Here is a 26,576-nt window from a genome sequence, read left to right as displayed (position 1 = left end):
TTGCCGAGGATTTTATTTTTGGTTTCAAGTATCTGCTGTCACATTTGATTGAAATATTATATAAGGTCCAAACAAACAAACAAAGAGATTACTTACCGAATTAAGTTTTTTTTTAACGAAACTAGCTGTACGCTTGTGGCTTTGTCCGCGTGGAAATTTGATTTCTCTCAAGTTTTTTTTCTCCGCTAGCTCTAGATTCTACAGTAATCGGTTAAAAAAGGACTATCTAATTCCCTGAAAAGTACTCTTTTACCACAAGGGTAAAAGGACTTTTGAGTCCGTCGTCAGTAATATCGGACGATCGATGCACTTTTCTGTCGTAGGCCGTCGTAGATTTTTTGACTGCCAGTAAAAACAGAAAAATGCACATGTTTTCCTAATTTACTTTACAGAGAAAATCGTCAGCAACACTTACTTACAAATGGGATGCACAAATAAAAACACCACTTATTTAGATATTAATATATTTTCGAATCTAAAATGTACAAAAAAATACAACTTAAATGTTATGTACTCATAACGCCTGATTTCATCAATGAATAAAATATTACAGTTCAAACATTTTGAAGGTATTAGTACATGACGTGTATGTTTTATTAATTGACAGTTACTAAATGGTAAATGACCCGGAGCAAGCTACTAGGAACAAAAGGAGCGACCTTTTATGACTCCTTTTCATTTGTATGTTTTCTCGTTACAATATTTCAACTTTAGTCAATATCTTTGTGCCAAAAATAACAATTTAATTATTCCTAATACCAGGGCGGTTGTTTAAAATGCTACGACAAGACATTGGATGTACTGACATTGCAACTGTACAGGTTTATTTGTATCTCTTCTAAAATAAACATAACGACCTATAGTTAAATTTCTTATTTAATCAACCATCACTTCATAACAACTTTGGTTGTGTATGCTAATCGTAAAAATATATGTATTTTAGCTATTTACAATATATAAACATACATACATACAATGCGTAGAAATGCACAGCAACACAAAAGGCCTTAACTAACATCTGAAGAACTAAATAACACAGACTTAACGGCCACTCACAAAACGACCATTGTAGAAACAAGGACTAGGTTTCTGTATTTTACAAGTTTCCTATCTGGCTCAGGTAATGTTTGAAATTGTGATCAACAACACTATAGTGGGGATTAATGACTGAAGGAAACCTACCGTTGAGCTTATTCCTACAATCATAGAAACACACAGCTCTACCATACAACTAATAAAGCACACATTCCCAAAAATCAATTCTGTGAGTGACCTGATCTAAAATCACTTTGCAAGGTTTTTGAAAAACATAATTAGTTTATTTATAACTTTATAACAGAATATTAAACCTAAGTAATATTCACAATATAAAAATACCCTTGTACGAAGACGACAGGCCAAGACAAAAGGCATGATTTTATACAAAAAATAAAATCAACTGTGTACGGGAATGCCTTGTTGTGTTAGCGACTGTCATCCCTTCTATAATAAATATTTTATCACACAATCTTACCTCCGAGTAGAGGAAGTTTTAGAAAACCCTTTGTTTATTATCATATATCAGGAAAATCAACAATAACTATAAAATAAATTGATTTATCAAGTGTAACATAAGACTGAAAACAAATTATTGTAAACTAATTATGTTTTCCCGCAGAATCAAAGACTCCCGTACCCGTCTATGTTTCTCGTGTACAATAATGCAGAGTGATAGTGATTATAGGGGCCCCTGCCGCAGAGTAACTTTATGAATGATAAAAAAATATTTCTATTACACATCGATATATCACATTAGTTAATGCAGTCCAATTGTATTTTTTCTGCAAGATTGGATGGAATTTTGGACCCAATTAATTATATTTTAATTAATTAAATTTACTCTGAGACAATGGGTCGTATTTTCTTAATTATAAAATGAAATTGATTTTCAACCTTCTTATATAGAATTCCAAATTATACGTAACATTTCAATATATACCAATTTCTCCAGAAATGTAATTATAGAATGTAAAATCTACCATGCTCTTACAATTTATGTTCGACATAATCATTTACTCCGAAAATTTCAATAAATCAATATTTGAATTGGTTATTCCAATTCATAAATCAAATATATTCTAAAATTAATTAGAAAAGACTTACAGGTATATCAGCACACACTAGCGTTTTTAAATGATCTTCCTTCATCTATGTTTTAAACAGTATTGTAACAGTTTGTACAATTTTGTTATGAACTACAAGTTCCAATTGATTCTTACAATGAGGTATTCATTCATTACACCAAGTAATTATCTTTCTAACATTTGATTACATCTAGACGATTCCCATACATATAAAGCATTTTAAAATTTTTAAATGTCCGGTTATCAAAATATTTGTTTATATTATAGGAATACTAATTTTCGTTGATGATCATAGACGTGTTGCAGTGATGTCAGAACACAGACAGAGCACACTATATAGGATTCAATTTAATGACGTCGCATTACCTAGGAAATGTAATTACGTATTCTACAACTTCTAAGAGAAAGAAATTCAGTATGTTATTGAGCTTTTCGAATGGCGACTCGGAAGTGCGTTTCATTATTAAGTCGTTGTACAAATCGTGATTTCGATTTCTAGCAAAACTATTCGAATATTCGAAAAGAAGTTACTTATTGAAGTTACGATTCAAACAGAATTCATAATAAAATGTCAGTAACAAAATAATTGTCCAAATGTAAAACATTTACAGTAAGATACCAAACATAATCAATTAATCTAGGCCGGGAAATACGAAAAATTACTTGCAAGAGCATTATAAACATTGAATAATTAGCAGGACATTATGTGTGATTTATAAGAAAAACTGTAATGGCACACATTTAACACAAAGGTAGATTAGAAATTGCAAAGCTTTATCAAGCATTTTACAACGTTTATCCAAATGGAAATTTGAGGTAGAACTCAATGAGTAAATAATACAGTGAGTCCATGTTAAAAAACCGCAGCGTCACAGAATTACTGCAATGATATTGATTACTTTGTTTCTAGTTGAAAACTGCTCCTTTGCATTAGATATCACGTTTCTTGTACTTTTACATTGTTAACCTTGAGTTGAATGCAAGACTTGAACGGTTTCTTAACATGGACTTCTTGCATCTCTAAGCTATGACGCAGACCAGACTACTTTTAGTTTTGGAAGACTAAAATTCACCAATTATAATTCCACTGTAACTACATAATATATCACCTATGTAGACGTGAGTCCCGTTTGAAGGTTTTATCTATCAAAGGCATACTGTGTAGGCTAGTTCATCATCTCATGATTTAATATCGCTACAGTTTTGTGGTAGATGCATCTCACGTGAATCTGCTCTAAATTCGATGTAGATTATTTACAATGACTTTGATCTAGGTAAAAGCTACAATCATATTTTAATGGAATCTATACTCTTGCAGACTTATGACTTTATTCGATATTTTATGTATATTATTACTAAATTCTATTTCATTTTCAATATTTATTATTAATTATTATTATCGTATTACTTTACTTTTTTAAAAAGGTGGCATTGAAAAAATATTCTTTATCTATAATTTCAGGCACAGATGCATTATTACGGCATGACAGTATTATTTACATTTAACAGAAAAGTAAACGGTTTACTCATGCAATGGACGTGTTTCAAACGTTATTATATAGTCTTGATTACATAAACTAGATCTGTTACCGTAAATCTGCAAAAAATATAACATTTGTGTACATTTATCTTCGTCAAGTTGTTGTAAACTAAGTGACGGCATCATATGCTGTTTCATCTAGCGACTGGTTACGAGTAAATAAATTTTGTTATCATATATTTATGTATTATGAATGTATAAGACACGGCTATTCCTCTGTCTATTTGCTTATATTTTCACGTTACAAGGCCATCACTTGTACTTTATTGGTTTGAAATTTACTTATTAACACAGGACTCGCCTCTCTGAAACCATCGCGTGGAATGAATTATATTTGTATGGTCATCAGATTGCGTAAAGCTTACTTATCTCACTACCCACATATATTAACTGAGCCGATGTTCTCAATTTTATCAATAACAATGACAAATTGTATTGGTCAGTGGCCTACATTTCATTCTATTTACTCCGTATGGTATAAAAATATGTTTATATTATATAGTCTGATTACTTGTTTAACTTGATTTGTGGTTTATCTATACATATTTTGTACGTTCATTTTAGTTATAGCACATCACAATTTACTTCTTTAAAGTACCTAGGTTCTAAATGTTATGGTTGGTATTTTGAAAAGGTTGACGTTAGAAAGTAATTAATACATTTTAAGGGATATAACAAGACAACTTACTTATGATCTAAATTGAGTGAACCCCCATGAATTCTTCTTAAGTACTTCATATCGATTAACTTGTCAATCGCGAATAAATTATAAGGAATATAGGGAAAGTGCAAACTGTTATGGAGTCAATAAGGTATACAATTCCAGATCAGGACTCATCAAGTCAGCGGCAGCATGTACCCTAGTACCATGGTTCGCTGTGTAACCTGATCATTATCTTATGGTCCCGTATACAAAAATAACGGATTGACAATACTGTTAACAAGTCTGCTACACGTTCTAACCAGTGGATAATTATATAATTTACGTTACACATATTAGACCGTTATTAGGATACACACACCACACCCAAAGGTCTAAGTCATATTTTATTATTACACTTTAAAGTTAACGTATATTAATTATTATTAGGTAATATTGTGCAATTCTAGTACGCTTAATCGTTAACGTCGAAATACACGCCACCTCAAGCAGTAATACTTCACTTATCCATTATCAAATCCGAAAGAAAATACTTGAAAAGTACTTTTTTAATTTTATATTTTCCGTAATTATTTACCTATATTGCCGAGACTTGGGCAATATAGCATTAAAGTATTCCACTGCCTGAAATGGCGAAGTAAATACTGTAAATTTCGTGCCTAACATTTAATTTATAGTTACTAATAATGACATCAAACATTGATGTTATTTAACATTGACCTTCTACCGTAGAACTTAGGATAATACACACACAGTCAAACATTTTACCCACTTAATTATAAACATCATTTTTACGAAAACACTAAAGTTTTATATCGTATGTAACATAATCTACCGAAAGGAATTTTATTTCAAATATATAAACAACGTTTATAATTAAGACTGTGTGATGTACGATAATATTCTCCTCGGAATAAATATCGTTTTCATCGGCTGCGAATTACGTAGTTTACTTCTTTCATATGTAATTAGCAATTACACGATAGCGTAAAATGTATGTTATATATTTTTATTCGTAATTGTCTTCGCATCTTTAGTACTATTTGCAACGATACAATAAATTAGGAATTACAACATTCATTTGAATTACAACATAATGAATCGTAATAATGTTTTAAACGAATACAGGTGTTATTTTAACAGGTTTTAGTAAAGAATGCATAGAATTTGAAATAAAGGAGTTTGTATAAATACCGTTGCAAATAGTGTCTACGATAGGAACATCAAATTGTCAAAATGTTTATGTCAATATTGTCATAATGATCTTTAGTCGAAATATGCTAGACATCGTACATTTTATACACAAAGGTATAACTCGTAACTTGGTAATGTTCATCATATTTTAGACTCGTAAAAATTTAGGTCATCCAACACGTTGTTATTCACCACATTCCATAATAATTAGCACAATGTGCAAAGAAATTAAATCTTACATCGAATCGATAAAACATGTTTATATATCGATTCTTTACCATTCCTTCTTATTTTCTATTTATAACATATCCGCGCCTTTGTATTAGGGTAATTTCGTCGACCAAACAAGGGGGTTGTACTCTACTATCAAGACATGATAAATGTTATAATCACAGACATAAAAGTGTAAAAATAATATTGTAAATAAGTGTCATTTTTGATCTTTTTATAATAATAATAATAAAATGTATATAATTACTTTCATAATGTAAGTTTGCTACTTGTTGTATAAAAATTAAAATAATTGTAATAATATAAAAATTAAATTCATTAATTGCGATACTAATGCGAGTATAACGTTTCAACATCGATAACTACTATACTCATATATAAATAATCTTTTAACAATCACGAGAACCAAGACAACGATTACTGTGATTATAACATCAAAATTAGTCATTTAATAAAAATATAGAAAATAGGAATTGGAAAAACATAAAAAATATTTGAAATTATTTAATGAATTTCATAAAAGGATTCAAATTAAAAAGAATATTTACCATACACGAAACACAAAGAAATATTTTAACAAAATATTTACAATAAAGCAACAGCTATAATTTAACAACATATTATTTACACGTAAAAATAATATTCTCCATAAGAGAAACCATTTCGCTCGACGTCTCGTCATCATATACTATAATACAAATTACTTTGTCATAACAGGTAACATCTGACTTTCATACTATAATACATAACGTTCACAACGCCAAAATATGTATTTAATATTTCTATACAATATTGCACGCGGTATATTTCTATTGTACATTGTGTGTGTGTACTGGGCGTACGAGTTAATAACATATTTAATCACTATTTTTTCCATCACAGGAAGCTACGAATTTCGCATCGATTCGTTTTTCGTTAAAATTAGAGCATAATGAAAGATAATACATAGATACATATTTATAAAAGACCATACCTAAAGTTTCTCAACGAACTTAGAAGTAAATATCATCAACGAAACGATTTTATACAACTCGAAAACATCACTAGCACTACTAGACTACATTAAAGATGTCTATAAATACGCGTATGTACTATATTATTCTCACGAATGTGAGATTTACAGCCGCAGAGGTACCACGTAGACCGTAACTCGGAACGACGACGTTCGTTACGCTGGAATCTAAGGATCGTCGGTTAACGTCCATCCGATGAAGCGAGAAAGGAATAAATGCAAAGTTCAGCGAGAGCCGGAGCGCACACAGCGCCCAGTGCGCCAGTGGGCACGTCAGTCACATCACTGCGACAGCAGCTTCTGCAGCAGCGACGCCTTACTGGCCGCCGCCGCCGGCCCGTCGCCCGCCCCGCCCGCGCGCGTCTCATCACCGCCCGCCGCCGACACCGCCTCCGCCGAGCCCGCCTCCGTAGTACTCTGCACGGAAACCAAACATCTTACCCTCTACTCCTCACACAAGCTTTCACCGATATGTGCTCCTACTAGAAAATAACATAATGTGCAAGTATTATGTTCCTATTCCTACTGCGAAGAGACTCTTAACCCATAACATAAAATTAATATTGATTCTCAACATTGATTTGTTAGTTACTTTTGCGAAGGTTTTTTAAACACGTATAAACGAATTTATTGTATTATTGGAAGCACACTGGTAAGTTAGTAGTCTCGTCGACGTCGTGTTGTTAAAACGTATTGTTCAAATCGTTTTAAATAAGCAATAATGTCATAGAAGTAGCCTACACATGGTAGAAAGTATGTATAATCTTATTGATGTACTATAATTGTGTAGTAGGTATAATATGAATGTAGATAACTATCCATATCCTATACCTATCATTGTCATTAATTATTTAACAATGAACTATTCATTTTTATTAGAAATTGACTATATTATTAACTACACTCAATCGTAATAAAGTTGTATTTAAATCATGTTGGGTAAATTAAATTTCATTAATAAAATTACTTAATGTAACTAAACACTGTTATTTTCACTAAGTAGTATTAAGGAACTGATAGCATCTTTTATTTAGGAAAGCAGAAGATAAATGTTTACTGTATACGAGGAACGATCAAAATATAATTGACTTTACTTAGACTTTACACTTTCTGTGGCAATAACTAGCTATGCGTTGAAAAATGTAGATATAGGTACTACGTATTCATGTAAGTTTGTAGATCTCATACGTCTGCCATCTTAAAAATCTTTTTCCTTATTACTCTTTAATTAAACACCACTTGTTGGAAATAATTACCGCAACTTAATCATGCATTTAAAGGAAATTGAAAGTCACTCAAATCCAATCCAAACAATGACAGTATGATTTTGATCGCTTCTCGCACAAATGTAATCTCTAATGTACTATAAACCGATTCAATTTTCAATTACCGCCATGCAATCTTCTCCTGTATAACTACGGAAACGTAATCAACGAAAAATGTTCTAAAACATTTTATAAGCGAACAATAAGCGATCTATTGCAAAAATATAATGCTGTTGTTTTATTACTACAACATCACAAAACCTCCACCACACTTCAGAACTCTGCGCATGCGATTTGTTCTCCCCGTTCTTCCATAAGCTCAACCTTTATAAAGTCAAATCCTATAAGCCGGTGAATTATATTGTACGTTTAAATCAAAGTATCTAAGAAAAATATCTGAGATGATTATTTTTGAAATTGAAATAGATTTCACTATAAGAGACATTATTGTACATCACATCACAAAAGCTTATTCAAAATTTGGAAATGTATCAATTTAAGCTATACCAAATTGGCATCTCTGATTCATTCACTGTAATTAATATTGCATGATCAAATAAATAATTAATTTTTAATCCTACTTCTAAAATATAGTTCGTCATGATTTGCCAGTGTGGTAAGCGAACCTTGATACACTTCACTCAGCTTCTAGAATCAAGATGATCGAATCGACAACACACGCAGCAGAGCAGACGTAATAATTATAGGTAGGTCTACAGAAAAATGAAAACCCATAAAGTAGTGAAGTGACTAGATGATATTTTGTAATCGCTGTACGCGTCCCAAGCTTACCGGGGTGCTCTGTTGCGATTCCCACGAATTAGTAGACGCCGAGGTCGCTCGGCCCCCCACCACACTGCCGCCACCTACGTACGTACACACGTATACATTGGCAGTGGTTATCCCCTACACTGACAATGTTCCAAGAACACGTGCTACCGAGAGCGACGTTCCTTTATTGTCCCCCACTGACATGACTATGGACAGCTCTGACATAGTCACATACAGACAGTGCTGCCTATAAGAGCCATATATTTCTGGCATTGGTTTTGGAATTACTTTGAAATGTGTAATTAAATCGAATATTCCTTATAATATGTCTAATATAAGGCTCAAATTACCATAACACAGTTGAAAAATTAGAAAAAATAATCAATAACCCCAAAAAATGATTAAAATTAATTTTGAATATTTACTAAGGATTTTCTTTATTCGATATAAGGTCACGAAACTGCCTTATTCATTTTCCATGAAAATCCTATAATGTTTGATATGTAACATAGTTTTGTAATAGACTTTGGTAATTTTGTCCTCATTTTTTGTGTCTGTATATCTATGCCTACTCTAGTATTAGTTGAATAAATATTGTTTATTAATTTAGATTTTGAGCATTGAGCTTGTTATTGAAAATAAAGAAACTTAGATACAAAGATTATGTTCATTGCTTCGTAATAATTCAAATAAACAATATCACCGATTCCCACAGAGCACATAATTAGAAAATCTCCAAGACGTTAAGCCTATTCTGCAGTTAATATACCATGTTTTCAGAATATAAACATGTAAATAAGTAGATAGTAATAATCGACATTAATATTGGGACCACTTCCACAACCGTCGACAGTAAATAAGAGTCGTCTATCTAAACAATGTAGGGTCACGGTGTGAAGGTAGAGAGTGCAGTGTATACGAACCCGGAGGAGTCATGTCGAAGCTCATGAGCGGGTCCATGTCGGGCGGCTGCAGCGGGTGCAGGTCGGGGCGCGCGCGCGACACCATGTTGCGCAGCTCGTTGCGCACGAACTCCGACGCGCCGCCCGCGCCGCCGCCGCCCACCACGCCCACGCCGCCCACGCCACTCACGCCACCTACGCCGCCCACGTTGCCCGCACCGCTCACTCCACCACCGTTACCTGCACCTAAAAAACATTATTATTTAACTGAGAACTTAATTCTCATCCGATTCGTAGACTGTAGTTTACCTTTCTGTGGACCCTACACCGAGGCATTTAGGTAAACATCAAATAGTTGGATGTTCTTATAGGTAGCGCGGTCATTCAGCTCGATCCAAAGTTATATCAGGTAAGCGAAGGATTTTAAAGCGCAGAATGCAATAGATTATTAATCATGCAGAGCGATAGGAATCGGAAGAAAGTACTGGCGCTACGTCGCGAGCAAATTCGACTACTACTCGAACCTTACCTCGCTCGCCGACACGAAGCCGACGGTAGAAATAATCAATTTGACATAGGTACTTCCGAAACGCTAACACGCTTCCCTGCACGTATTTCGGTGATGCCTGACGTAAAACCATGAGAATCGTTCGTACGGGGCGTTCGTGTCGCCTCGTTCCACGCAGTCAGTACTCACATGCGTGCTGGTGGTCGAGCGGAGAGGCGTGGGGGTGCGGCGCGAGCGGCGCGTGGTGCAACGGCGCGAGCGGAGCGTGGCCCAGCGGCGCGCAGCGCGCGTACTCGGCGCAGTAGGCGGCCGCGCCCGCGCCGCCCTCCTCGTAGTAGCCTCCCACTGCCACACACGCCGCGATAAGTACACGTACAGCGAGGCGCCGACCGCAATGCCCGACCTACCTATTCGATGCGCCTGCCGGGATCGGGGGTAGGGATCTCGCGAGTGACGACTCGAGATATCGTCGGAAGCGCGAATAGAGTCGATCGGACGCTGGCTTTGAGCGTCGCAGATACGTTTACCGTATCCGATGGGCGGAGTGCCCGCGCGTATGCGGTGGCGGCTAGTCACTCGATATGAGTCTACGGCCGCGAAGGTTTGTCTCTCGTCGTAGCTAGTATCTTGCATTCATAAGATTTATAAAGATACCGGATAGTGAAGCCATAGACATGCAATTAGATTTTTGTCTAAATTTTCTGGCGAATTGACCAGATCTGGCAGGACACGCTATTTCTAAAATTCTACGGGACATGCGTTTGTTTTTATAATATCATGCTCTTGAAGTCAAATAAAATGTATTGTCAAATTTCTAATCTATAAATATCTACCAAAATGTAATGTATCATTATTAGTATAATTGAAAAGCTGTACAAAAACCACTGGATAGTAGTATAAATTCAAAAAGATTTTTAATTATATAAATATCTGATCACCTTAATGAGTAAAAATAAGCAAACTACTTCCAAAACAATGTAAAATATAACCACAAGACCACCCACCCTCTTATATGTAATGTAAACATTTTACAATATTGTACCTCTTCTTAATAGACAGCGCTCGTTAGTATAGGAATTTATCGTTAAAGTATTTTGAGATATAGTACCCAAGTACTTAATAATAAATTCATAAAAGACATTTGCGCAATTCAAATGGATAGAAAAACAAGTGGTTATTTGAAATGCGCAGTGTATAATCAAGTAGATGTTATACATACTTTTAAATTTTGTCTCCACAATCATATTTAAGGGTGTGAAAATACTTTAACCATTTTAATAAAGGCGGAGGTAGGACGAGCATACGATTGTGGAACAAAACAGACTGAAATTTCTGTTTAGCATATGTTTTGAATAATATCCCTTTATTGTCAATACAAAAAAAAAAAAAACAAAAGTGGGAACATTAGTCAAAACATTTGTGCAACTATGAAACGCCACTCATCCAAATTCTTCATTATGTTGTGTCTGGCGAAAATGAATTAACTATTTGTTATTATCGCCTACGTTTGGGGTTAAAATTGAGTGAAATATTGAGAGAAGTATAGTTCAGCAAAGTATAGTGTTTGGTATGATAAAGAAGTAAGAGAGTGGCGAAATATAGTCCCCGATACGAATGACGGTCACACATTTTTCGTAATAAAATAAGTTCGCGCATTGTGCATTTTTATCATTTGTTTTTAATGATGTCTATCAGGAGTAAGAAGAGGAAGTTAAGAGAAATTATGTGAAATGCGCAATGCATGAACCTACCATAACGAAACATGTGGCCGTGGTACGTGTCGGGTATTACAGTGTGTAGTGAATGCAGTGTTAGTGTAGAGTACTGACCTAGATGCGGGCGCGGCGCGCGGTGGTAGGGCTGCGCCCCCGGCGTGTGCAGGGCGGCGCCGTGAGAGTACCCCGCTCCCGACACCTGGAACACAAAACGTCTTATTAACAACAACGTCTTATGTAACAAAAACCTTTCTTCACGTCACTCACTATATACTGAAAATGTTTTACAGTAGAGTGAGAAAAAATACAGTCTATTGAAATAGAAATAATTGACTTGAATAAAACTGTTATTGATAAGGCGCGTTCTTCTGTGAGTTGAGTCCCGATTTGACTAGTAAAGCTTTCCTGCTTTAGTAAGTCATATTTCAATGATGTATTAGGAAGTCTTACGGTAGTAATTATATCTGCCATCATAATACTGCAAACAAAATTATAGATTATATTAAAATTGTATGCTACTTACACTAAGTTGTCGACTCAACATAGGATTTTGTTGAGACGTGGTTATTTTATTTGTACCATAATTTGGACCCATTTGATCTGTAAAGAAACAAAATAAATTATAGAAAAATTGCAACAATTACCCGCCAACAAAATGAAAGACAGAAATATCTTTGATTTTATTATGTTTTTATTAAACAAAAACTTAAACTGCTTATGTTTTATTTCTCAGAGAAGTAGTAGTAGATAGGAAAAACCGACCTCATTTAAATTAAATCTAAAATATTGACGTTCAAAAGTATTGTTTTGTAGCCTATATAGAGAAAATTACGGTGCTGACTTTATGTGACGATGTGATACAAAAAACACTTACTATTCTGATGATATATCTGATGGTGATAGTCCGTTCGTGTTAAAGCTACATTAGGAGGTGCTAAAGTGTTGATAGTTGAGCCTAAATCGGCCTGGGGCTGCTCAGCGGCCTGTAAATAATCATAGGAAATATTAAAATTTACATAGGTAAAATAGATCGAGAGGTCGCTAGTTAGTCTGATCTTTTGAGCAATATAAATAGGTAAGACTATGGTTAACATCAACCAATGAATCACCAAAAATTTGACAAGTCAATACAGACTTTATGTGTTCAAGTATACTGTATTATACTTCAATTTGGTATTAACGCAGTAGTGCAGTTACCTCAGGCGAGACCAGCATCTGCTGGCTGCGCTGCAGCTGCAGCAGGCGCGCGCGTTGCTGCTCCACGAGCGCCCGCGCGCGCGCCGTGTCCGAGTAGTGCGGCGCGGGGCCGGGGCCGGGGCCCGGGGGCCGGGCGCCGGCCGCCAGCGCTCGCGCAGCTCGGGCGAGCCGGGGCTCACGGGGCTGGCCACGGAGTAGGCGCCGCCCGCGCCCACGCCGCCCGCCGCGCCGCCGCCGCTCGGACTCGACCCGCCCGGGTTCTTCTCCACGGCCTCGCACTGCATCAGGCTCTGCCTGATTGCGTTTATCATTGCGTTTTTCTCTTTCATGCCCTGAAATAACGACGAGCCACACATTAATCTATCTTCCGGTGGAAAAACAACTATAATTAGTAGTCCTTGGTTATTTGCACAAAGCTCGATTATACCTACGAATCAGAAACTAAGATAGTTTATAGGCACCACGAAACTGCAGTGTGTTGACCGAACTGCTTTTCTAAGACGAAACAAATAATCAAAAACAAATGTAACAAAAGACTTGAAGGTATCGTGTATGTAGTGGTGAGGTGGTATACCTGTCGTTGTCGCACACTAACGTCGGGCGGCGGCCGGTCCGAGTCGGGCATGTTGTCGATGACTTCGTCCAGTATGTCGGACAGTGTCTGGTCACTGGGCACCTCACTGTCGCCACTCCCACTCCCACCTTGCGGTCGCGTATTACCACTCCTGTCGTACAATATCGAGTAAATATTAAACCGTAAGTATACTTATATATCGAGTTAACGGTATGATATCGTATGTAGTAGTGACGTACGTGGGCTGGTTGTTGTAGAGCGGCGCGGGCGCGGGGTTGGGCGCGGGCGCGGAGTAGTGCAGGGGGTGCGGCGGGGGCGCGGGGTAGCGCGCGCCGCCCGCCAGGCCGCCGCCCTGCAGCACCATCTGCAGGTGGCTGGAGCTGCCCATGCTCACGGCCGGGCCCTCCGCGCCCACCGACGACACGCCACCGCCACCGTTCATGTTGTTGGCACGGCTGCAGCAACACATAACATTATAATACTCCATCATTTTATTTAAGTACACAAAATTGTCGAGTTGGTCTAGAAATGGCTGCTTCTCGAACATGAAATTCGAAAGAAAAATATTACAAATAGCCAGGGTAGCTAATTCTCGTACTTAGTTTGAGAAGACATTCTGCCGAGAGTAGTATACTAACTGGTTGGTGCCGGTGAGTATGTTGGAGAGCGTGGAGTGGTGATGTCGCTGCGGCTGCGGCATCTGAGGCGGGGGCGGGGCGCGCGGGCGGGCGGTGGGCCCGTAGGCGCGCAGGTTGGGGTTGGGCAGGGGGAGGGGCGTGGTGGGCGTGGTCTGCTGGCGCGCCAGCAGCGACACCAGGATCTGGTTCTTGCGACACAGCGAGCTCATGCCCGGGCTGCTACTGCTCGCCGGACTCGTCGCCGTCGAAGACGTCGTCGATGACGCGGGAAGAGCACTCGATGTGACCTGTTGTTCAGTCAAAAGTATTCTATTTTAATTTTTGAGTCCAAACGATGCTTGATAATTATATGCCAGCTGTCGTATTTTAGATACTTAATAGTAGAATTATCACATAACACTAATAGCAATTATTTTGAAACAGAATCCATAGCTTTGATCAGTAACAATACACACCTGTTGGTTTTCAGGCGTAGCTCTTTTAGAGTTATTTGCTACTCCTTTAGCTTCTTCGAACTTGCGTTTCACTCCGGCAATTCTTTCAAGATAATTGTCGCTGCTTTCTTGTTGTCGTCCATTTCCAGATGGTCCATTACTACTTGAAAGTAATTGGGACAACAGTGCACTAGGTTGAGAAACACCCCTATTCCCGTCTGCAGAATTTCTTCTGTTTTCCTCCGCATCCTCGTCAGATTTATCGTTTAATATCTGCAAATTGGAAAGCGTAACACGGTCAAACGAGTGCGAAGGTCAAGGAGCCACGAGGCGGGCTAGACGCGAGGCGAGCACTCACCCTGAGTAAGACGTCGGAGTTGTTGTGGTGCGCCTGCTGCATGGAGTGCGCGGCGTGCGCAGGGTGCGCAGGATGCGCGGGGTGCGGCGGGTGCGCGGGGTGCGCGGCGTGCGGCGCGTGCGGGGCGTGCGGCTGGGCGTGCGGCTGCGGGCGCGGGTGCGCGGCGGCCGAGTGCAGCGGCGACAGCGCGGCGCTGGGCGTGTGCGGCGTGTGCGGCGTATGCGGCGTGTGCGGCGTGTGAGGCGTGTGCGGCGCCGACGTCTCGCTGCCCGTCGCGTCCTCGTCCTCTTGCTTCAGCAGGTCTTTGAGGATGCGATTGTTCGAGTTGACGTTGTTGTCGTTCGCCGGCATCGGCTTCTTGCTGAGGAGCGTCCGAAGTCTGTTCGGTTCCTCGGCCGGCTGGTTCGAGGGCGGCCCTTCGCCCGGAGTGGAAGGCGCTCGCGGCGTCGGAGGCTGCGAGGGTCCTTCGATGCTTTCCTTACGTTCTTTAGTGTCTTCACTGGGCATATCGAGCAAAGAAGACGCCCAGGGTTCGAGGTCGAACTCGCTTAAGAACGTGCCGTCGTTAGGACTTATCGAAGACTGATATCGAGGTTCACAAGAAGAGGATTCCCCGTTAGCGACGGACGTCATGAGTGGACCACCGACGGGAGGTCGAGGACCGTCTGTTTCCAAGAGATCCATTTCGTCGTCGTTGAGCACTGTATGCGTGGACATTATAAAATCCGGTTCACCCGACGACGGTTTTGCTCTAAAAAGACGCGACTGTGCTATAACTCTGAAGCAAGGTCTGTCTGGGGCAATACGTATGCGAAAAGGTTCACTGATCGCAGGCGGCGCGGGAAGACACGTAGCCTCTTGAAGGTGCGCGGCTACACGAATACGATCACTATTCTCAACAAGTTCCAAATAACGTGTACCCACTAAGGGCACAGCAGTGTTCATTAAATTTTCCACTCCTCTTAAATCACAAACTGTAAAAAGAGAATCAAATTATATTAGATATAAGCACATTTCTTGAAAAAAGACTTGAAGGTTAGTGAACAAGAAGTCCATTATCTGATGATGGGAGTAATGGTAAAACTATGGCTTACGTAAAATGATGAAGTTGCAATCCAATCTGAAGACAATGTGATCAGAAGGCTTGGCGGTGCTGGCGGGCGGGCCGCCGTCGCCAGGGAGAAGTGCGGCCGACGCGTCCTCGCAGCGCCGGATGACGCACATGACGGCGCCGGCCTCCTCCGAGGACGAGCTGCGCACTGCCGCAGCCTGGATCACGCAGTCCACGTACCTGCCACACGACGGCATCACACGTCAGTCCACATACTGTCACATACTCCTTCCAAATAAACCGAGCATGCTACTTATTTACGAAACATTCGTCACACTTTCAATGTTTTATAATTTACCTAGAATCACGAATAGATTCCGTAATTTCAGTAGGTACACAAATTGAAGTACCCAAAATATAACCCTAATGCATCAAAAAGAAGTTATATATTTTTTTAAGGCTAAGTAATCATTTCACCTGCACCCAAAATATGAATTGCATTATGAGTATGCACTATGCAACTATTAAGTTATATTGAAAATATTTTAAAAATATATTTAAATCTAAAACATTTGTGTGCGCACAACATTGCACATATTTGTGAAATAGATTTCTACGGTAGTTGTGCATTACTCGATGTTAATACGTATTAGTTACAAGTAATCGGCCCCTTATCGTACGACCGTCACCATCTACTATCACAATGAAATAGCAAAACACGTTCTCATATCAATAGTGTTACACGACGAGTCGTTGTCTTTGGCACCTTGAGATATTTTATATCATATTTTAGCTTTTGCAACTACAAACACATTTAAACGTTCCTGGTTTGGACAACTTACCCAGTACTGTCAGTCCCATTGGAGTTCTTGACAAGGAGACGAGCCTGTATAGCTTGAAATTTCTCCTGTCCAGATTTAATTTCTGACGAGCCCCAATTAAAGTTTTGTGTGTTTCTTAACAGTGGCCTCAATTTTGCATGATCTTTGCTATGCAAAAGCGAGAATATTGATTTCTTGTATAACTCAGTTCTGTCCTGCAGAGTGAGCTCCTTAATATTTTCGGTTATACATACTATTTCAGCCTTTGAGTTTATTTCCAATAAAACCCATCCGAGGGTGCCAGTGTAGTGCTTGAGAGCCTAGAAACACACAAAGTTGAATTTAGAATATTATACTACTTTAAAATTTTGACTAAATATTGTTCCGGTTCGATTGGGTTCCAGTTTTTAGAAATTAATTACTGAAGTTTTGAAGACTATTCTGTACAAAATGCATCGTACAAAGTTTAGAAATATGCTTTAAAACATTATTTATTCACCACATCGTACATGAAACAGGATAAAAGTTATTAAAATAAATGAAATGAAATACCTCGATTAGCGAGTTAGTCTCGGAGTAATGTAATCCAGCGCAGGACGGTTGGGTGGAGCTAACCTCGCCAGCCTGCACGGGCGACCGGCCCTGGGCGGCGCGGAGCGGGCACTCCTCGGGACACTCCTTCCTGCGCCGCAGCACCTCCTCGATCTGCCGAGTGGCCTCGCTTACGATGCCGTTCTTATCTGGCTGCTTTACTTCAGCAAGACAGGTACTCAAAAGTTCTTCAAGTTGATTTATGGTAGCGTTTTCGAGCTCCCGTCGCTTCTTCTCGTTGTGACACTTATTTCTGAAAAATACAGGCGGACAATTAATAATCAAACTTCTTACCAAGTCTTAACAGCTAAAGCATGTTTAGAATTTATTATTGAATTTCTATGGGTGCAAAAAGTAAAACTTAATTTGATATGGGTACTCAGACATTTTATTCGATTTAAGAAGTTGTATTTTTAAACATATAAAAGTTTCAGAAGAATTGTTTTAAAAAGATATGTGAAACCATTTGACTAAACATTTATAAAAATAAGACAAATTATAATATTATCATCTACACGAATTACACACCGAATGAAACAATTATGATAATAAAGGAAAACATAAATCCACCTATAGCATGGTCTATGCTCTGCACGATTTTACAACGAAAACTATAGCCCTATCTGGCCAAAATAACGTTAATGAATATGCAAATATCATTATCATTTATTTACTGAATTATCAATTTCAAACACGCCATCGATTTAAATATTCAATACTCGTTAACACGTGTATGGTATTCATTTCATATGGATAGACTAATAATGATTAAAAGTAAACCTTTGTGCAAAATATGTACGTAAGTACAATTATAAATGTAGGTAAGATACTCACGAAAGACAATGCGATAAGACATCGAACAAATCATTTTTAAATTAAAAGAATAGAATTAAACTCTTAGCACTGATTGTACACTAACCTACTGTGCATTTATTTCAATTGATTGTTGTTCAAGTATTTCCTGAGATATTTGGCTTAGTTGCTATTGTATGCAGCTCCATACAAAATTCATGATTGATTGGTTGATGTAAAACAATGTTGTATTGCCGAATTCCGGTCAGTAACGCTGTGTTGATAATGATATTGTGTTGATAACAAGTACCTACAGTTTACAGGTGGTGGCTGGTGATAGAGTATTAATTTCAAAGATATGTACGTGCTTGGTCGTGACCAATAGTGTTAGTTATTACGTACTATGTCGAAGAAAATCTCTTGAACTCATTTTGAACGACAAACAGATAAGCGCTTATTTGTTGCCTAAGGTCGGGATATTGTGATAAAGATATTAAAAAATAATACATTACATTCCACAGTTTGGTACTTAATATTAGGTTACAAGGAATCTGGGAACTTAAGCGTTTTGTAGGGTAAATTAAAATTCAATTAGTTTGTTGCAAGTAATGTCATGGATTGTTTAATCAACTGGATCTTGGAAGAGTACTTATAATAAAATGTGTGTGATGTATTGAACAAATTCTACAAATTACTTTTATCTACTGCCAATAATATTATTTATCTAGTGATTCATGGTCCTCACATTGTATTATAAATAGTAGGTAACACCTCCAAATAGGTATCTGATAGGCTTATAGTCAGTTATCAGACACAATTCTTCGTAAGTGAGGTTTATTACAACATGTTTATATTTAATTCACGGTTTTTAATTATCAAAGTGACCCACAAAAGTAGAACACTTTCTTCCGACCTCTCGGATTAATTCCGATCGACTAGGAAGGACGTCGTTAGTTAGTTAATTCGAAGTATACACGCAAGGATTTATCGAATGTAAGGGGTCACCAGATTTAGGTACAACAGTCACGACTAACTTTCTTACAAGTTACACCAGTGCCCAAGTACTTATCCATTTTTATTTTTAAATATGAATTTTGCTCCACTCTAATATTTTCTAATAATATTTTCCCTTGTGTGTCCTGTAGTGGATGCATTTACAAACACATTTTGTAATCCGTCTTTTATACAACGTGTAACAAAAAGGGGGTATACACATCAAGTGCACGGTTTCTAGATAACATAACAAACTATACGGGAAGGGTTTTTTAAACTCATGTTTGCATGGAACGAAGTTATGAATTTTTCCAATACATAACATACATGAAATCCTACATTTGGAAATGAAATCATTACATCACTTGCAAGAAATCAGCTGATCGGTGTCAGTGCAAGTGCACTCAATGTACTTAAATAAAATCAAAACCCTTACTCCTGGTATTTATTCAAATAAATGAAAAAAGGGTTCCGGATATTTATTTTTCGTAACATTTTTTTTCTTCTTAAATATTGTTTTAAGAAGAAAGGTTTTCATAAAAAACAAAGAATATGTTTGTAGATAAACTAAGTCAAAACCTGTTTTTCTCATTAAGACTAAACTAACTGCTGAGCTTTTCGTGAACTTCTGTCAATCTCTGTCTCCTATCTCTCAGTTGTGGGTACACCTACTCTTACCTACCTTACCTAGTCTTAATGAGAAAAACTTGCAAAAGTACCAGGAACCCATATGTAACGAGAATTGTTATTACATACATTGAAGACGTTACGAAAAAGGGTTTCATATCATAATATTGTGTTCAACTGAACCCTAAATATCAATTCTATGCAAGTTATGTGTGTCCTAGTACAAAAAACTCCCAGTGGGTTCCGTTCTTGAATAATTTTTTAATTAACGTTTTTACTTGGAGGCGTTTAGAGAGATTTGCAGAATTTAAAAAAAAACTCAGCAAATTAGCTTAGTCTTAATGAGAAAAACCTGTAAAAATACTAGGAACCCATAAGAAACGAGAATTGTTATTACAATAATTGAAGACGCTACGAAAAAGGATTTCATATCGTAATATTTGAACCCTAAACATCAATTCTAAGCAAATTATGTGTCTCCTAGTACAAATAAACTCACAGGGGGTTCCGTTCTTCATTTTAATTAAATTATCGACAGAATTTACAGATAGATAGACAAAATTTCACGAAAAACTCAGCAGCTTAGTTTAGTTAACATGCAAAAGTACTAGGAATCCATAAGAAACGAGAATTGTCATTACATAAATTGAAAAACGGTTGCGCACTCACAGATCCCTAATTTCATATTAAATACGATAAAATCTTGTTTCCCAGTCGCACGCGTTGCTTGAGTGTATTATGTGAGAGAGATGGAAATGTTGTCGTCGTCTTTTGGCTACTCTCTTTGGATGTCTCTCTCTCTCTCTGTACATAGGAATTGTCATTGAGGATGGGGGACTCGCTCCCAAAGAAACCGATTTAAAGAAAATACGATTTATCGTTCTTGGTTCGATGTATTTCATAATAGTTAAAAGGACACTGTAAAATCTAATATTATTTGTAACTACATTAGTTACTTGTAAACTAAGGCTAAGTTATTAACTTTTTCAGGACTAATAAGAGCCTGTAGTCAAATTCGACGTTTATTTCTAAAATACGTATTTGATTAAATTAATAGATAAAACACACATGTTGTATTTTAATTGGCTACTATTCAATGCATTTCTTTACAGTGGAATACATAGAAATATCATTCCTAATCTAATTTACATTACCGATTCAATAATAATGTGAACCGATTTAAAATAGGTATCAACCTTTTTGGTTCGCGGGAAGAAGATCTCAGATCGCCAGCCCTAGTTGTCAGTGTTGACATAATATTGTCATCATGAACGTTTCAGTCATCTCAGTATTTCGGAAAAATATTAGAATTTTAGTTTTACGAAAAAATATTATCAATTTCTTTAATGTGGAGTTGAATTATCTTTCGTTGGTATAGTAACAGTGTTTGTAAGAGAGAAGATTTAACGTAGCATTCAGAAGGTGTTTGATATTGTTGTGATTGTGATTGAGATTTGTTTTACAAGCAAGCAAAAGTGTGTTGTGTATTCACTATCACGGTAGTCACATCGAACCACATCTTTAAAAATGTAAGTTAAATAAATGTTTAATTTTAATGTTTAGGCAAATTTTAGCATACAGGTACTAGGCAAACAAAGCGTCTAATGTACCTACGCACGCACCGTCGCCGCGCGAATCAAAATTAGGTAGATAGGTACTAGGCGATCAGATTTACAGAAGAAATGTCTCGACCCCTGTAGTGTTGGGACACGTTTGTATGATTTTAAAATCAAGAATCATACGACATCAAGAATTTGGTACCATTTTTTTTAACGAATTTTAGGTTGAAACTTTGTGTAGAGATTCTATTAAACCTGTATTCTTCAGTGCTTCTTGATGTATATGGGTATTTTGTTACACCCTGTATATGTACCTGTTTTAATTTGTACAAATTGCTATCATGCATTACCAATCAAATGGCTATTTAATTTAATGTAGGAAGAACGAGTATCAAGTGATGACTAATACCAAGTTTTATAAAAACTATGACTACTAAAATTTCAACGTAACATCGAGCATTTTAACAACATTTCAAACAGATACTAAACATGCACTTTGATGGTAATAATCGAATAATATGATCAAATAAAAAGGGATTAAAACGCATATATTACAAAGAATAATTACAAGCATACATTTCACTGGTTTCCTCAAGATCAAACGCAGCAATATTAGCAGCCAATCAAATTCGTTGTTACAATTTTATTCACCAATACGCTTAATTGAAATTAAATTTGACAAATGATAACACTTTATCAGGTTTCTAAAAACCAGGGTAAACCAATAATTGTTCTGACACGTCACAATACTGGCACTGAGGTATCATAATATAACAACAAATAATATTATAGATAAATAAAGTAGATACTTTTTATTGCTCACATGTTTAAAGAAATATAATAAGACGACGACACAATGCAGACGGTCTTATCAGCGATTATTATCAATCGTAGGATAGTCAGAATACGCATAAATAAACTGGAGGAAAACAATAACGAATATACATACATATAGGTACTACCTACTTATACATTCAATAAATATATTTTTTTTACTTAAATCGGAATCTCAACCCTTTTTTTATAGTGACGGCAGTAACTAGGCTTATTTAGCCTTATCTGTTCTGTGAGAGGGTGGTACATCTCTGGTAGATTTAGGTCATAACATTCAGCTAGGCTCTACCACCATAAACCTACTTCAGAAGAATAGAGTAGACATTAAGTCGACATTTTAAAAGCAATATATTGTATACTTCATAAAAAAATATAATTAAAAGTCTGTAAATTATAGTAACGATAGCCGTTACTATTAATTATTAAAATAATGATAATGAAAAAATATCAAAACAAAATAACCTTACCAGCCAAGACTTATGAAAATTAAATGCAACAAGAAAATACACAAGTCAGATCCCAGACTCTCAAGTTTCATAAGCATCTTCATAATAAATGCGAACACAACAACAAACACATACATAATAATCACATATAAACATCAAACACGTCTAATTAATTATGCAGAGGTGCACACACTGTTACTCAGAACCAATTATTATATTATTTTTGTTATTTAATTCCCGTTGTACTAGTAGGGACATTGTCACAAACTCTACACTTATAAATGGCAGTGAAACAGTTTTGTTATTGATAAAACAAATATAAAACTTGTATTAATTTCAAATTATTGAATAATCAAAATTCCATGCTCCGTAGTGGTCTTTGCGACCACCACTGGGACAAGATACGACAGCGTTAATAAAAAAGTTATAAGTACTTTAACTTAGGGACATGAAAGATACCTTATAACAGACATGCGATTAGATTCTACTTACCAACAATATAACTATACACAATTTAGCCCTTTGTTTAAATTCCTGCAACTTATCAGATATGAATGAGACTCATCATGATGACTAAATGGTAAATAGTCTAGACTGATAGATTAAAAAGATTATGTTTTGTAATATAAAGTAGGGGAAACAAAGCCAATAAACGCATGCTGAGTTACCAAGAACATTAAAGGTTAATGTTTATTTTGTAAAAAATCAGGAATCATTTTTATAACCAGATATGAAAGTTTATAACAACATAATTTTTGTGAAGTTTGTTATTGTAAATTTTTCGATTTGACTGGTTAATATCCTTTCAATATATTACTGTGTTTCTTTTACACAAGAACTCTCTCGTAAGTACGTTCTATCACGAAAATATTGAACAGGGACTTTATTATTAACAAACAGTTTCAGGAACCCCCATCTCGATTGATTTGGTTCCTAAAGATAGAGTTTTATTTCTTTTTATGTGGAGTTTATATTTAGCTATATTAAAGATGCAATCATTAATTTAGTAAGCTAATATATCGACATTTAGTTTATGGGTATGGGTAAAAACAAACATTAAAACGGACAACATTGAAAATATTGCAAATATAAAAGTACTTAAAGATAACACATAAAGCGTTAAAAACAAAATGTGGTTCAATTGATCATTTTTATTACACAGAGCCAATGCATCATTCCAGACATGTCTTTCCTTGTCATTTTAAGTGAACATATGATAATATAAATAATAATCCTTCTTTATAAATTACTTTTTGAGAATTATTGTTTACTGCATGTTTGTATATTTTTTGTATATAAAGATTTCGTTTGAAAGCTATAAATAAATAATAAGTACCTAACTAAGTTTTATTTATAGACACAATGCAAACTGACATTATTAGTTTCTATTTTTGTAAATCACATAAGCATTTATGTAAATTCATATAATTATTTTTTTTATAAAAACTGTGACATATCTATCAGTCAAATAGTAAATGGAATTTCGAAACGACATATTTAAAGCACCATAAGGATTAGGGCACACAACTGCTTATTATTTATTCATGTGTTTCCCTTTGACACACTGACCTACTGATTGGCTGGCGATAATATTTTAAACTATCGATACTGCAGATAACGATATACTAATGTGGCCTTCACAACCGTCATGTACAATACATGTTCTTCAAAAAGCATTAGCAAAATGACATTTAAATTCACTTATTTCTGCTTTTTTATACATTACAATAGATTAGAACCTGCGCAGTTCTCGACCTTTTGTCTGCTAAAGCCTAAAATCGCTTCAGGATAGCGAAAAGGCTTGACTCAACATCATTATGGAATTAGACCTATTTGTGACTAATACTTGTAGCTGATAGAGGTCTAATATAGTTAATAAGTAAGGGATTCACATTGGCAAAAAAGTGCCTGTTGAGGTGTTCATAGTCCCATATCTAAGCCTGTCTTTACTGCATTTGAATTTCATTTTTACTTTGTTCTTTCAAAAGAATGATTCGTTCTTTTGAAATTGTAATTATTTTAAAAGATCCATTTTTTTCTACTCAATAAAGTGTTGTATAAAATATTATTATCCACAATATCTACTACAAATATAATACTGTATTAGCATTTTCGTTTCCTCATCATTCTAATTGCTAATAGTAATATTTAATTATATTTTTAACCTAGAGACAGTCAATTCTGCCAATTGTAGTTCTTTTATACAAAAATTAAAGTCAAGAAGTCAAAGCATTTATTTCAACTAATCCTAAATTACGTTCTTTTGAAACGTCAAATTGAATTGTCCGTCAGTCAGTGAAGCTAGGTGCTCATTCCAAGATGTAGCTTCGAATGGAGAAGAACGAGCAAGAAACTCCATCGTTACTCTTTAAAAAAAAATGTTTTTATACAATCTCGCTGATACATTATTTGATCCTTTATCCTAATGCAAGCACTTATACATAATGTATAGAAAAATATGCTTTTATTTATGGTCAAATACAATAATTATCAAAAACCCAGACATTTCCACCAATGTATACACATTTCAAGCGTAATATACGTACATTTGAGATTGTGGCTTATTGTCTGACTTTTTTCTTATCTTCTTAACCGGCGCTGGCACGCTCATCTTGCCTTGCATCCCCCTCCATGTGTCTCCCAGTTGGAGGTCACAGGATTCAATTCTACAGAAGCAGCAAACAAAATAAACTATTATTAAAGTATGATGATTTGTAACATTTATAAAAATAATGTGATACGATGATAATTGATGGTTGGTGATTTTATAGTCATTCAATTTTGTGAAAATAATATATTATGTTCTATTGTACAAACCTACATAACGTACGTAATCTAAAATTGTGAAACAGTGGTGGTTGATATCTACTTTAATTCTACTTCTAAATAAATAATAACAAAGGAAGCATTCTTTACATTTTTTTTCTAAACAGACGATTCCCCAATCAATTTAATTATAATAGCACAAGGGTATGACTCATTTTTGCTACCAAGCCAGTAAACGTATTGTATTTATTCAGGTTTTTAAATAGGTAAGTATTTATATGTACATTATCAAAACTTTAACCAGGTGAGGATGTACACTATCGTAATGTACTGCCTATCAAGGAATAGTTATGTTCACATTGACGCGGCTCATATCAAATGCCAAGTACAGAGTAAGCTGAACCTTAATGCAAAAGAGGGACAGAGATACCAGTTGAACGACGCCTACCGAGGAGCCCCACTACGCAACCTCACTGCGACGGCCGCGCAACCTTGAAATAATAATGTTCGGAATAACAACAACGCGCCACAAGCGTGACCAGAAATAGTATAATAATTCTCGAAAATGTTTGAAGCCTCTATCTAGTTCCTAGTACATACTCATATCCTGTCTGTATTTGAGATAGGTGCATGCCTAATTCAGACTATATTCAGCTATACTACACACCTGGCGTATACCATGTGTCATATATAACATAATAAGCACTGTAATACCTAAAATATCGTAGAAAAATTAATTGGGCAGGATGCAGACCGTATTGTGTCTAACATAGTATTAACATAACTTAATATTTATTTAATGTTTTAGTTAAGTTGACACTTAAGTTCGAATAGGTGAAAGTTGGTAAGTATTGTCAGCGGTCCGCAGTCGAAGGTTTCGCTTTTTCAATCGTTCGTTACTCAACAGGTATTCGTCATCGAGACAACTACTTGACTACCAACGTGAGCAACTTTATTAAGCTCTTGTGCCTGA

At 36.3% G+C, this 26,576-nt stretch overlaps 1 protein-coding gene and 1 long non-coding RNA gene across 2 annotated transcripts in view; one reads left to right on the top strand and one right to left on the bottom strand.

Moving 5' to 3' along the window:
• The window catches only part of LOC126910817 (uncharacterized), a 289,873-nt gene that overhangs the window by 86,097 nt on the left and 177,200 nt on the right, over positions 1-26,576 (top strand). The gene's annotated exons all lie outside the window — the stretch shown is intronic.
• The window catches only part of LOC118273576 (trithorax group protein osa), a 30,632-nt gene continuing 4,503 nt past the window's right edge, over positions 448-26,576 (bottom strand). The window contains exons 2-19 of the mRNA XM_050694578.1: positions 25,384-25,503; positions 17,548-17,839; positions 17,017-17,315; positions 16,218-16,414; positions 15,124-16,097; positions 14,787-15,038; positions 14,332-14,618; positions 13,933-14,148; positions 13,694-13,844; positions 13,249-13,451; positions 13,120-13,216; positions 12,797-12,905; positions 12,446-12,522; positions 12,037-12,121; positions 10,397-10,552; positions 9,721-9,945; positions 8,819-8,892; positions 448-7,178 (exon numbers count right to left, since the gene is read on the bottom strand). Of these exons, the coding sequence (XP_050550535.1) occupies positions 7,044-7,178; positions 8,819-8,892; positions 9,721-9,945; positions 10,397-10,552; positions 12,037-12,121; positions 12,446-12,522; positions 12,797-12,905; positions 13,120-13,216; positions 13,249-13,451; positions 13,694-13,844; positions 13,933-14,148; positions 14,332-14,618; positions 14,787-15,038; positions 15,124-16,097; positions 16,218-16,414; positions 17,017-17,315; positions 17,548-17,839; positions 25,384-25,503 (3,949 nt within the window). The 3' untranslated portion in view covers positions 448-7,043. The remainder of the gene's footprint in view (positions 7,179-8,818; positions 8,893-9,720; positions 9,946-10,396; positions 10,553-12,036; positions 12,122-12,445; positions 12,523-12,796; positions 12,906-13,119; positions 13,217-13,248; positions 13,452-13,693; positions 13,845-13,932; positions 14,149-14,331; positions 14,619-14,786; positions 15,039-15,123; positions 16,098-16,217; positions 16,415-17,016; positions 17,316-17,547; positions 17,840-25,383; positions 25,504-26,576) is intronic.

Source organism: Spodoptera frugiperda, chromosome 1 (genome assembly GCF_023101765.2).
Source record: "Spodoptera frugiperda isolate SF20-4 chromosome 1, AGI-APGP_CSIRO_Sfru_2.0, whole genome shotgun sequence".
Classification (NCBI taxonomy): Eukaryota; Metazoa; Arthropoda; class Insecta; order Lepidoptera; family Noctuidae; genus Spodoptera; species Spodoptera frugiperda.
Note: the sequence above shows the minus strand (reverse complement) of the source record. Positions and strands in the feature narration are given on the sequence as shown.